Genomic DNA, 13,551 nt, shown 5'->3' with positions numbered 1-13,551 from the left:
TTGTTAAGGAAACTACATGAGCTGATGAACAAGCATGTTTTCTAATATGTACTGCTTGACTAAAGCAGAGATTTACATTGATTGTTATTTTGACCTGAAGTTTTATGATTGTGCTCCACACAGAAATGTCCTGCACTTGATAGGATGCCTTTTACATTTAACTTCGCCTGCAATGAATCTTGGCCTTAAACAGCCCAAAGTCAAAGCAGTGTTTGCCTATATCAATAATGAGCTATTGATTTTAGAATTACTAATTTTATTACCATCATATGGAACTGGCCACATTCTGAGGACTCGTCTCTGAAATGGAAGCTGTTTAATTTTGGTTTGGGATGGGACAGAAATGGACTTCAGGAATTTCACCCGCTGAAATTTGGCATATCACAGATAACAGGGGCTGCTTGGTCTCACACAGAGCTGTGCATTGTACTGAAAGAGCCTGGGAAGAAATTCCTCTTCTTGCTTGAACTCAGGCCTCTGAGCAGGCTCCTAATGTAATGCCACCTTCATTTGTCACTGGTTGCCTTAGCCTGTTCTGCTGCTAAGTATTTACAACACCTTCAGCATCAAAGAGACGCTGCCAAGAAGGCTCATGGGGAGAAATTTTGACCTAGTTTTACATTTGGCACCATTTTGCCTGCCAGGAGCTGGTGGACTGGGAACAGACCTTTGGTGGAGAGTCCACCCTGGCTGGCACAGAGAGCCCTGGCATGGCAAAGCAAGCAAAAAGCAGCACTGCAAAGAGTCAGAGGTTAAACTCTGCCCCTCTTCTGCCCCCTTTTCTTGGGAATGCAAATTTTCTGGGAGAAAGGGTGTGCAGGTTGTAAATTCAGTTAATATTTTTGTGTGCTTCTGTGCCCCCCTTTCCCTGCTGCTGGTTCCTTGTTCTGCAGCACTGAGGTGTTTGGGGAGAATCAATTTGCTTTCTGTGGTTGCTTGAACAAGTTTGAGCTACTCAAGCCATAGGACTTTTGCAGGTTTCCTACTCCCAGGGAACACAATTGAGAAGAAATGCTACACATCTGGTTTTTTCAAGCCTGTCTTTTTACTTTCCAGGCTGTAATGCTGTTCTCTTTATAACTGCCACTGTATATTAGAAAGTTGTATTTGTCAAATAATAGAGATCAATTTGTGTGTTTTCTCACAAAAAAATCATGCGCTTCTCCCTCCCTTCCCTCTCACCTCCCCCTTGCATGTAACTTTGTTAAATGTTGGCAGTTGTGCATCCCCACTTTCAGTACATGAACTGAAGCATAACACTGGGTAGTTTATTGAATAGATGTGCTGTACATGAGAAGAAAATCAGAAGTGGTTTTTATACCTTTAATCTGTACCTTTTTTTTTTTTTTTTTTTTGGATGTAGAACAGGAGAATTGATCCTGAGTTTCCTGAGCTGATAAACTTCTGAATTCTTGAATTCTGTATGGAACTGACACGAGAGTGGGATTTGGGGAGGGGACACGAGGGGGTTCTTTGAACCAAACTCTTGCTATAATTAGGATCTCAGAAGTTGCCATCTAAGCTCTATTAAGCTATTGATTGGTTACAATGGAACTTGAAGGGAATAGGTTTTATTAATTTGACCAAGTATTAAAAAAAATTACACTGTTGACTCTTCAGTGGGATAAGTACAGGGACCCACCTTGAGAACGTAGTGATGAAATGAGGGAAATAAGCCAATGCACTGGCAGGAGCAGTCAGTTTCTAGAATATCAGGGTGTTGATGGAGAGCTGCAGTGGGCTCTGAGAGATGCATATTCCATCCCATCCTGATATCCCTGAGCAGGAGGGTGTTGGGCTTTCTCAAGAAGCAGAAGTTTTTTTAACTGTAAGAACAGGAAATGTCTGAAATATACAGTAAATTACAATAAGTTGAGAATACAAAAACTGTTGGTGCTGATGGAGACCATCTCTTGCCCACAAAGTCACCACTGTGGCAGTTTGAATTAATGTGTGGTGTTAAACACTCTGCAATTTGGAAGACAACCTTACATCATTGCTTCAGCAGCCATAGGAAGTTTCATCCCGCAGAGTTGGAAAGGCACCAAAAAGATGGTCTGTGATGCACAAAAAATCTGGAGTTTGGAGGCTGTCCATTGGTGTTCTGATATCATCATCCCTCTCTTTGTTCAGAGCTTTAAATAAAAAGGTCACAACAATTTCTCTTTATTTAGTTTCCTCCTCCCCCTGGGGATTATTAATGGCCCTGAGGCAGATCTAGTCTCTCCTTGCATTCACTGCTTTGGGGACTGGATTCTGTACCAGACCAGTGGGAACAGAAGTTGGCTAGTAAAAAATTAAGGAAAGCAAACTTGCTCATACTCTTTCTATCTGAACTAGTTCTGTAGGTATTTTAAAGTAGCAAAATTTGCAGTGCTGACAATTCATGAACTTAACCCCTGCAACTCGTGCTGTGCCATGCTTTGGTACCCAAAAGAGCATTCAAAATTTTTTCTTTTTTTTCTTTTTGCTTTGAGCTTATTTTTAGTAACTTCATGTTTAATGAAAGCTATTGAACACCAGGCTTTTGCAGATCATTCCCTGTATCTGAAAGATCCCATTTTAATGTTCATTTTGTGCATTTTCTTCATCTACCTTCTACTTCTATCTTAACCAATGATAGTGAGATTCCTAAGGCTACTTTCTCTTTAAGGGAATACTGCTTACATAAATAGTCCTTTACACCATCTCCTTGTTTTATTATATTAATTGTTTATCAGGAGACAGGAAATATTCCTTAGAAAATGTGTTTTCCTGCTTGTGCATGCCTTGTTACTATTTCAATTATGCAGATTCTTGATGCTGTGGAAATTTGTGCTTGATGACGCCAAGGCAGCTGCACGTTGTTAGCATTGTAGGCTGTCAGATGATCATGTGGGATTCTTGCAGCATGCAACATTCAATAGGATTGAAAAAGGGCTTTTGATGCAAGGCATAGCTTTCAGAATATATTTGTGCCTTTTAGTTAGCTAATAGAAAATCATAATTTATTATCTTTAAATTTAAAATGCTGCCTCATTTTTCTTCTGGTTGGTTTCATTTTGGCTTCACTAGAAGATGCATCTGGTACATCCACGATTGAGGAGTTTATTAATGATACTGTCGTTCAGTTCACTTACTTTTTTTCCTTTTAGAGTCCTAGCTAGCCCACAGATTACATGATCACATGTTCATCCAGTCATTCATACAGAACACAAACCACCATGCATGATTTCTTCTTTCTTTTTCCTCTCTGCCTTTTTTATTCCTTTTAAGTTGCTTTGTCATGTTCTCTTTTACCATCCAGCTTAGTCTTTGTCTTCCTCTTGCTGCTATTTGTTCTATATTTTCCCATGCTTGGTTACTGCAATATTATTTGATTAACGGGCTGTGATGATGATGAACCTGCACACTGGAGGAGCAGCTACTACAGTGGTGATGAAGGGATGTAATAATGGTCGCTATCCTCGGAATTCTCTCTACAGTGACTGCATAATAGAAGAAAAGGCAGTGGTCCTGCAGAAAAAAGACAATGAAGGATTTGGATTTGTGCTCAGAGGGGCAAAAGGTATGTGCTTCTGTGTGTGTGAGTGTGTGTGTGTGATGTGCAGTAGCATGAAGAAATTTATACATCTCGGAATATAAGCAGGAATTATTCTTGGTGCACTTGGTTGCTAGACAACAAGATTCTCTGTATGCTATACTACTCCGATGGATTTCGGTGCCTTCTCTGTGAAGCAGTTTGCATTTTTACATAGGAGAAGCACTGCATAATCGTTCTGGGGGGAGAAAGTTTTGCCTGTATTTTTCTCGTGCTGGTGGATGTAGTATTTTGCTATTAATCTGTTCTGTTGTGCCGTTTACTTAACTGTGGGAAACCTGCTTTCCTCATAAAAACTGCTGCTTTATTTCAAATGCCAGCCTGATTAAATAGGGCTGTGAATAGGAATAGACAAGAGAGGGATGTTTTGTTTAAAATAGGTGTGGATCTTCTGCAAGGTGACATTGGTGCAGTTTTAGTATGAAAATATGATCTTTTTTTTGTATCTTGAGAAGCTGCACGTATGTTGCATGGCCTGTAGTGTGCTCATTTTTCAAGCTGTTCATATATTAAGCTGCACAGCACTTCTCCGTAGGCTAAAATCAATCACGGTGGCATTCCTATGAGTTAAAAAAGGCATTCTATTTAATACTTTGCTTTTTAACTTCCAGTGTAGTTTGCTCCCTTTGTATTTTAAAAAAGAATATATATATGTGTGTGATGGTATGTCCCATCTCTTGCTCCCCCTTATTTCACATGGGTTCTCCCTTGCCTTGCTTGAGCATGAAAATTATTCCATGTCTTCATTGCTGGGACATGGCTTTTGCTTTCCCTGTTCCCCACCCCTAAACCTAAACTGGTGCTACCGTGGATTTGCAGGGCTGGGAAGGCTCTGCCAGTTTTAGGCAAATGAAATGCTTGGAGTTGAAGCAGGGAAGCCCAAGGCACTGCCTTATCTCTGAGCATTGGTGTGGGTTATCAGTGCTTTGAGCAGGGCTCACTCCCTCTGGCTGAGCCCAGCAGTTTCCCCCAGATTTTCTCTGTAGCAGTGGGGGCAGCTCATGTGAAAGACCCAAGGACTTTTCTGCCTGTCTGTGCACATGACACATAGGGGCAGGCAGGGCTGTCACAGGACCAGCTGTGCCTCCTGTCCTAAAAAGTGATTTCTTCTGGTCTCTTCTTTGTTATGCACATCTAAATTTAGAAGGGGAAAAAAAAATTCTGGTTGATTTGTTTTCATCCTTTGCCACCCACCCCAGCCTCCTAGTTTGGCCAGATGTTCTCTCCTGTCTCCAGCACATAATTCATTTTTAGGTGGATGTTGCCAGAGTTACAGCATTCTGCCAGGCACACAAAAGGGTTATTTGAGCCAATACTGAATATCCTGGAATATCTGAACCCAGCTATTGTCTGGTGCAGCTTGGTTTGGTTTTTGTCAGGAAAGGAGCAGGTATTTCCCCCTCGGGAAGGAAGACCTGTGGATTGCTGTTGCAGGGGGTTGCACTCTGTCCCCAGCATCCTGAGCTCCCGTGAGGCACATCAGTCTCACTTCCAGCACCCACCATTTTTTAACCCTAAATCAGAATGGCCAATGATAGGCCTGTAGTCAAGTGGTATTTGCAAGCACTCCATAATTTTCTTTTTTTAATGTGGTGTTTATTTTTAAAGCTGACACACCAATTGAAGAATTCACCCCAACTCCAGCCTTTCCTGCTTTGCAGTACTTGGAATCTGTGGATGAAGGGGGAGTAGCATGGCAAGCTGGCCTGAGAACTGGAGACTTTTTGATCGAGGTAGGAGATCCTGAAATTTGATTCTCAGTGCTGTGTTGGGGAAAGAGTGATGTTCCTGGTGGAGAATTGACTCTGGAAAAAGTGTGGGATGCCTCTGAGCAGCAAGTTCTGTGGGCTAACACCAGTGATGTGCTTCACTTGATCAATTTAAAACTTCATGCAGCATTCAAGAAAGCAGTGACAGAGAACAATGGTTAGGCTGGCTGGGAATTTTCTGGTTGTTATTTTTGTTCTTTGGGAATACCCTCTCAGAGATACCTGGGAGGTGTATTCTTAGGGTGTAATCTGGGAGGGCACAGTCTTCTTTCAGTTATTGAAATTTAGATGAGATTCAATATTTACTTTGGGTTATCAGTTCTGGTTTCTTCTAAATATTTTTAAGGAGCAACCAAAATTAATGTCTTTTTATGCAACTATTTCTGCACTCAGAAATAGGCATGGTCCAGTGGCATTTAGTAACCGTGGAGAATAAAGCAAATTACTTTGGCTTGAAATTGAATTTTTCCAATGCTACACTGAAATACAAAACAGAAAAAAAAAAAAAGAATGTTATTGCAGTAATTTATACTGCAATATAAAAAGGGTATATTTAAATACTCCATTCATGCCAAAAATATCTTAATGTTTGATATTTTGGCAGATTTTTTTGTTGGTGTTTTAGGTTTTGTTTAAAAAGTCGGCTCTCCTTTTGAGTGTTGCTGGTCTCTGGTTTGCAAGTCTACAGCAAAATCATGATTTGGGATTTTTCTTCCTCTTTCCCCCCACAATCTCTTCATGACCAACAAAGGGATGCTCTGGTTCTGTGAAATTGGGTACTGAATATAAATCTTTTGGGATGGATTGGTAAGAGCTATTGATTTTACATTACTTGATGTGTTGTTCTTCAGGCTCATGTATGGTTTGGTAAAATACTTCTGGTGTTACAATATCTATTTCTGCAGAGCTGGCTTTTGCACGCAGGAGAGGGTACAACATACAGCTTTTTTTGGAGTGTGCCTTGAACTCCCATGGTGATTGAATTTAAATAGTTGTGCCACTTCCTCACACTGTAGCCATGAAAGACCAGGTTTTGCAGGCTTCTAAAGTAAATAGATATGCATTTTTATCTCTGTCTTCAAGCACATTTCCCTTGCTGTTTGTTTACTTAAGAAGAAGCGTTTAGCATTAGAGACCAGCTTACAAATGGAACTGCTGCGATCCCTGGGCAGGGATCCTTCCAAAGCTCTCCCTGTTTCTGCTATGTGGGGTTCTGAAACAAGGCTCTATTTTTGGAGGTGGGTTTCTTCTTAGGCTTTTAATCCACAGGAAATATGAGGAGTCTGTGCTGGCAGATTGCACAGATAGCATTGATGGTGAACAATGTGCAATTTAATTCCTCATGGAAAGAAAAATATGCCCATGAATTTTTTTTTTTTAAGATCTTTGAAGGGGTGGAAGAAGCCTGGGTAGTTGATTCTGCACAAAGCTTTACTGGGGTTTTTTTGGCAAATGAGAGAAAAATTAAAATTAATTGTCTAGACAATTTATTCCTAGCCTTAGCTTAGAAGAGCAGCTAAACATGCACATACAGTGCTGAATCAGGAGGACGTTAATCCATACTCCAGCATATTTGTAATTAATTCTGAAAGAAGCCATTATTACATGCAAATCAAATCCATTTCTGTGTAATTTATGTTCATCGGGGTTATTCTGTTCTGAATTTTGCAACTTAATTAAGAGGATATGATAATCCTGAGAAATGACAACTTGGCTGTTGCAGGAGCCTTTTCTGTTGGAGAAAGGCAGGATTTTTTTTCTGTTTTATGGCCAACATGCAGTGCACAACCCTGGCTGGATGGAGAAAGTAACTTCTTTAGGGATATTTACAGTGATGCAAAAGAATGTTGAAATAGAAGTCCACCTGCACTTCTAGGAATGCCAAACTACTTTCTCTTTTGTGTTGAACTAAAAGATTTAAATTTTCACACCAGCAAGTGGTTGTCAGCCCTGGTATAGTCAGCCTGCCTTGCTGCTAAATGATTTCTCCCATGACTCTGAAGTTTATACTTCTGTGTGTAAGTGCCACCTCGACCATTTGTGAGTAATATCAGGCATTTATCATAAATGTCACATGAATAATGAAAGAGTTAATGGGCAAGCAGGATCCTAATTAATGCTATTTGTAACACTCGTGGCAGGCGCTGGGCATTAGGGAGGGGTGAGTCCAGTTTGGCAGGGGACAAAATGAGAGGCAGAGCAGATGCTTCATTGTTGCTTGTGGAGGTTTGGTGGCTCGGGGTCATGGAGATGAGGTGAACTTCACTGTGGAAAGACAGGTTTGACAGGGAGATAGATCCTTTCTTTGCAGAGCACAAGGTTAGGAGGACAGGGCACCATTTCTTTGTGTACAGTTATAGTCTGGAATCTTCTGGAGGAGGGAAAACTTCAGTATCAGCTAGGAGGTGTTATAATAATTCATGTTTGGGGTTGATATATGTGGAGCAGAACAAGTAAAAGATCCACACACAAAAGGAAGAAAAGGTGCTGTCTTGCTCCAGCAGATAAATGGAGTAGAGATTACCTGGAACAGCTAGCATTGTATTGTATGACTGAATTTTTATCAGATGTGCAGTTCCTGATTTGTCCAACCTGTACAACTAATTTTAACATGAGACTTCAGGGATGAAGATTACACTTGCCCTTGGAAACTGTGCTCACAGAGTCTCCATGGAAATTTCTGACAGTGTGTGATTTGTCTCCTCCTTGCTTCAAACCCAGCCGTGGTTTTTGTGATAGAAATTGTAAAGTGTGTAGTGGCTTTCCTGGATAGAGCACAGGGCAAATGTGCTGGAAAAGTGCAGGAGTAGTTTTAGAGCTGAAGGAGTGAGGTAGAGGCAGCTGTCAATAGATGTGGATTTTCATAAGCAATTTAAGAGATGCCAATTCAATGTGATTTTTTTGTTTCTTAGCTTTGTTGAACAATCAGAAAACAAGGATGGTTATGATTTGGTTGTTATAACTGACATTTTACAGCTTGCCCTATGTGTTATTTTTCACTATTTTGGTTGATGTTTTCTTGAATCTTGATATCAGCCTGATTAAAATGATATATAAAAATAAATCAGCATATTAGGCCAAGTGCTAAATACTACGTTCACCATTAGAAAAGGGTTAAAAAATTACAACCATCACTAATTCCTTTGTAGGTCATTAATAACTCATCATGACTGGATTTCTGTATTATAACTGCTCAAGTTTGGAAAAATTCAGAGAGTTCTGCCTTGAGACATGACTTCAAGAATTCTTGAAGGTGGGGTTGTATTGGAGATTTGCTTTGATGATATAAACAAGTCTAACAATTTTTGAGTAAAGAAATCCCTTAATCTGGAAGGCCTGTTTTAACTCAGAATAGAGTTTTGTGGAGGGTTTTAATGTGGTAGGATATATATTGTCTTTTAAATTTAACCCCCAGTGGATTACTAACTCTTTGTTCTTGTTGTCCCCATGAGTGTGCAGCTGTTCTGCAGGTGTTGCCTGATGTGGCTCGTGGGGATTTTCCCTGTCACACAAACAATAATGCTACAATATCAATATCCAGTAAGCCAGGTTAATTTTGCAATATTTTACCAGAACAATGTATTTGTTCTCTAAATGAGGCATTGCAGTTCGCATTATTGTGCCATAAAATCCCTTATTTTTCTAGATAAATTGAAATGTTATTGTCTTTGGAATAGCAATATAAAATAGCAATCTTTGGCTGCTTATTTACATTCCAGTTAGTATGTAAGCTAGATAAACCTGGTGAATTATAATTTAAAAAATAAAAACAAAGGGGCAAAATTCAAGGTTTAATTTGAGGATCAAATCCAGAGATGGTAATAGAAGAGATGTCATAATTTTGCTGCAGAACTCTTCAGGTGGTGCTTGTACTAAAACATGCAAAATATCTTCAGTATAACTGCCTGCATTTCTTCATCCTCAAAAGCTTATACAATTTACTAGTACAAACTTTTCCTTAACTGATTTTGGGTAGAAAATAAATGTTTTATTACAGACAGCATTACTTTATCATTGTATTAAGGATATCTGTCTGCTGGCTGCATGTAAGAAGTTGCAATAAACGTTTAGGGAGAAATTTTTAAAAATCTGAAATGTTAAAAAAAAACTGAAAAAAAACCCCCACCTTCATACACAAATAAGCCTATTTAGCAATGGTTTTATTCCAATAAGCACTTTATACAAACTTGAAAACAGCTGTAGGAAGCAAACTTTGGACTTTATTGTTGTATCTTAAACTCTAATAATTATGAATATGTTTAGCAATGTTATGCCTTACATTGGTATTCAGTGGCTGAGTGAATTAGTGGTTTTACAAAGCCAGCTATTACTGATTCCAATCCTTTTAGCAAGAAAGAAACCTTCCCATCCCTGATAATCTTCATTAATTACCCCCTGGGTATCTTTTCTTATTTCTAGTGTAAGCTCTGCTCGCTTCTACTACCAGATAGAAATCTAAATTTATTTGTTTTTTTCTCATGGGCAGATTCAGGAGACCCATGATACTTCTTTCTCTCTTGGAAGTAAGTGGAGGCTTTGTTAATGGCTTTGTATGAACTAGGATTCTCACACTGCACTGGAAAGTTTGCTCCTCCCATCCCAGCAGTATGGACACCAGCTACATTTTTAATAAGAGTCTTGTGTGTAGGAGGAAGAAAGCAAAGCCAACATTCTCAGTACATTTCTGAGGGCTGGGTTTAGTTCTCACACTTAGGCCTTTCTGGGGGACCAGCAGAGTCAGGTCCACATTAGTTCAGTGTCTTGCAGGAGGGTTTTTTGTTGCCAACTTGGCTACTGCTCCTGCCCAGCCGGGGAGCCTCCTGTTTGGCAGGAGAACAGCCAGGCTGGGAGCTGCTCTGTTCCTAGACAGCACCTACTTTGGGTTTGGATCGACTCTACAAACATCTTTTTAATGATGAGGGCTTTGCCAAAGCTGCAGCAGCACTGCAGTGTTTGAGCTTCTGGAGAGGGAGTTCCTGGCCAGGGCAGGGGCTTGGAACTGGATGGTCTTTGGTTCCTTCTAACAAAAACCATTCTGTGATTTTTTTTTTTTTTAATATGTGTACATAGCACCAGGCTGGGCACCACTATTTTTAAATCTGTATATTAAAATGACACGCAATTTGATTTAACCAACCATTAGAGGAAAAAACTTATTTCTATTAACCAGTTACTCATCATCCTCTTGGTGACACCTGTAAATTATGTCTATTAAGCACCAGTAAGCCCCTGACACTGCCTAAAATGCAAGCTCTCAAGTCCAAAGAAAATTTTCTTCCTGTTTTGCTTTTGGAATTCTCCTAGCTCCAGATATACTGGAGGGTTGGGACAATGGGCTCTTGGAAAAAGAGCAGCTGTGGTATAAGTGTGGAACAGCCTGGTGTATCTGTGCAGCGTCTGACCGAGGGAATTAATTTTTCACTTAATGGAGAAGTGTTTTACTTTCTCTCCACTTAAACTCAGTAACTGAGGGTTTGGGTAGGTTTTTTTTTCTTAATTTATGTTTTTAGTGGATGGTGGCACCTGAGTGAAATTATTGTGCTCTCAGAGTGCTTTGGATGTGCACAAACCCACTGTACATAACTGTTTCTGATTGTTCTTTTTATCTGTTTTTCACATGTATCCTCTAACCTGTAGGAAGTGATGGTGTTCCAAGTGTGCCAGTATGATCATTAAAAAGAGGAACAAATCTTGGTTAATTTAAAAAATTAATTATTAATTAAGACTGTTTTCTTTTTGACATAGATGGAAATGGGCAGACAAAAAATAATATGGTCCTTAAAGGATCACAGTTACTCACACACAAGCAAGTAATATGCTTAAAAATAAGAATAAAGAGCAGACAAGAATGAAAGCCCTTTTCTTTCCAGGATCTGAGCAGAACTGGGAACCATTTTCCTTTAGCTTTGACCCTCCATGAGGTGTATACTGAACTTCTGGTTCCCCAAAATTTAACAAGTAGCTCTTTGAAACTCAGAGCTCATTTTTATGCTTCTTTGAGAGGGGGATTTGCAAGAAATTGCGATAACAGCAACAACATCCAGAGCTACCTCTGTGTTCATTCAGTTCTCCATTTTCAGTTTTAAGGCATTTTAGCCTGGATGCCACAGTATTTTAGCAGTATTTCTTGACATTCCTATCCTGAGGGATTCTGCCAAAGCTCATGGGACTGCACATGGAGTGTGGAGATATCCACAGGGAACTTTCTGATTCCTAGTGAATTTGAAAACCACTCTTTCCTCAAATTCCTACTACAAAATTCTCTATACATAGCAAATTTGTATAAAGTTAAGCTGCTTAGTACAAATAGCCAGTTCTTGGCCACCTAGAAGCCATCCAATGGCATCCAGCCGCCTTGGCCATCCTGTAATTCACATAAAGCTCAGCTCTGGATGGTCTTTACTTGTGCAAAAATCTGTCCAGCTTCTCTTCAAATAGCACAGAAACAATGCATCTCTTCCATTTCCAGCTCTCAGATGCTGGGGTTAAGTATTAAAACTAACACCAAATAAATAAATGTCATTTTTGTTGTGTGGTTGAGCAATTACCAAGACATTCTATTAAAATTAATTTCCCTGAAGCTCGTTAGTTTTTTTTTAGTCTCTGGATACTATGGAAACCTGGTTGCTGGATTGGAACTATATGAAAAACACTACTTGTGCCTGGTATTTAAGGAGAGAAAATACTGGGGTTTTTTTAATTGCAGGATGTTGCTACAAACCTGCAAAACTGCAGGCGAGGGAAAGCAGATGAATTGTTTCAAATGGTGGAGAATGAATTGGCAAACTCTTATTGCTTAGGATAGAACTAATCTAAAAATCTGGAATTTTTCCTTCTTTATTTTCTTTGGTTTTCCTTTTTCTGGGGGAGGTGCATGCATCTTACAAACAGGAGAAATACTATCACATGTGTTTGTCGTGGTTTCTTTCTTTATCTATGGACAATTTTCTTTTTCCTGTTCTGAGACTGCCAATCAATTTGTCAGACACTGAAATGCTCAGTTCACCTGCTGTTTGCGTTTCATGAGCCACAAGTCTGTGCGGAGGTTAAAAGGAAGATTAGGAACACCTGATCATCATAGGCTTCATGAGCAGTAGCCTTCCTCTCCCTCCCTATCTCAAAATTTCAAGTTTTCTGAACAAAATAGCTTCCCTCATGGACCCCTACAAGGCAAATATATCTTTGCTATTATCTCCAAATCTGAAAAAGCAAATGACAACTCTGTAGGTGGACATGTACTGTATTAATTTAGGTGGTTTTGGTTGGATTTCCTCAGTGTCATCCCCTTTTAACCTTTACTGTGGAATGATTTTCCCTAAACTGTTCTTGAGGTTTCAGAGAGGTTGAATAAATCCCTAATGTTGGTACACACAGCAGGCTCCCCACTGCTTCTGTGTGGGTGCTAAGAACTGCAGAAACACTGCATGGTGTTTCTTCAGTTCAAATGGTTTGAAGACATTCTGAACTTTTGGGTCTGATCTAGCAGAAACTCTGCATTCCTTTGATTAATATTCCTTTTATATCCAATCTCTAGCATGTGCCCTCTACATAAGACTGGGTTCAGATTTAATCCATTAATTGCTTAAAAAGAGCAGGAGAAGGCTTCCTTCCTCATTGCTATTCTCCTGCTAAGATGGCTAATGGTAAATACATGGGAATATTCAGTGTTGGAGGTATCACAATAAATGGTGGCCATCCCGTTCAGAGCTGCTGTGCTCCTCTGAAATTACTGTGCAACTCTGTAGGACACCAGTGAGGGAGAAGGTGGCTTTCCAAGGAATGCTTGCCTAGTTTTTTTTTAAATCTACCTTCAAAGCATTTCCTATGCCTTGTGAAACTGTGTGGCTCAGCAAATTCATCTAATAAGCAAATTGAAATGTACTTTAAATCAATGAGATTAGAAATAACATTTTACATCCTGTTGTGTGCCACTGATAGGAATCTTCAGAGACTCTTGCATACAACAATGAAGGATAATAATAATTTTTCACTGCCTCGTTTTTGCCTCATGTATTCTGGCAGCTGTCTGGGGAGGTGGATTTCTTGTTCTCCTCATCTCGTGGTAGAAAATTTTCACTTTCTAGAAAAACATAATTTCTCCATGTTCAAAATAGGATCTCCTGTGTTGTCTTCATGGCCATGTGGTGACTCCTCTGTTTTGTGTTCTGGATGTGGCTGCACTTGAAGGTCTCTGAGAGCTTT

At 39.7% G+C, this 13,551-nt stretch overlaps 1 protein-coding gene across 10 annotated transcripts in view; it reads left to right on the top strand.

Moving 5' to 3' along the window:
* The window catches only part of SHANK2 (SH3 and multiple ankyrin repeat domains 2), a 269,302-nt gene that overhangs the window by 154,638 nt on the left and 101,113 nt on the right, over positions 1 to 13,551 (top strand). For all 10 annotated transcript variants that reach the window (XM_072929511.1, XM_072929512.1, XM_072929510.1 and 7 more), the window contains 2 exons: positions 3,465 to 3,547; positions 5,189 to 5,313. In XM_072929511.1, the coding sequence (XP_072785612.1) occupies positions 3,465 to 3,547; positions 5,189 to 5,313 (208 nt within the window). The remainder of the gene's footprint in view (positions 1 to 3,464; positions 3,548 to 5,188; positions 5,314 to 13,551) is intronic.

This window comes from Taeniopygia guttata, chromosome 5 (genome assembly GCF_048771995.1).
Source record: "Taeniopygia guttata chromosome 5, bTaeGut7.mat, whole genome shotgun sequence".
Taxonomy (NCBI): domain Eukaryota; kingdom Metazoa; phylum Chordata; class Aves; order Passeriformes; family Estrildidae; genus Taeniopygia; species Taeniopygia guttata.
The sequence above is the reverse complement of the archived record's forward strand: the minus strand, read 5'-3'. Positions and strand labels throughout refer to the sequence as shown.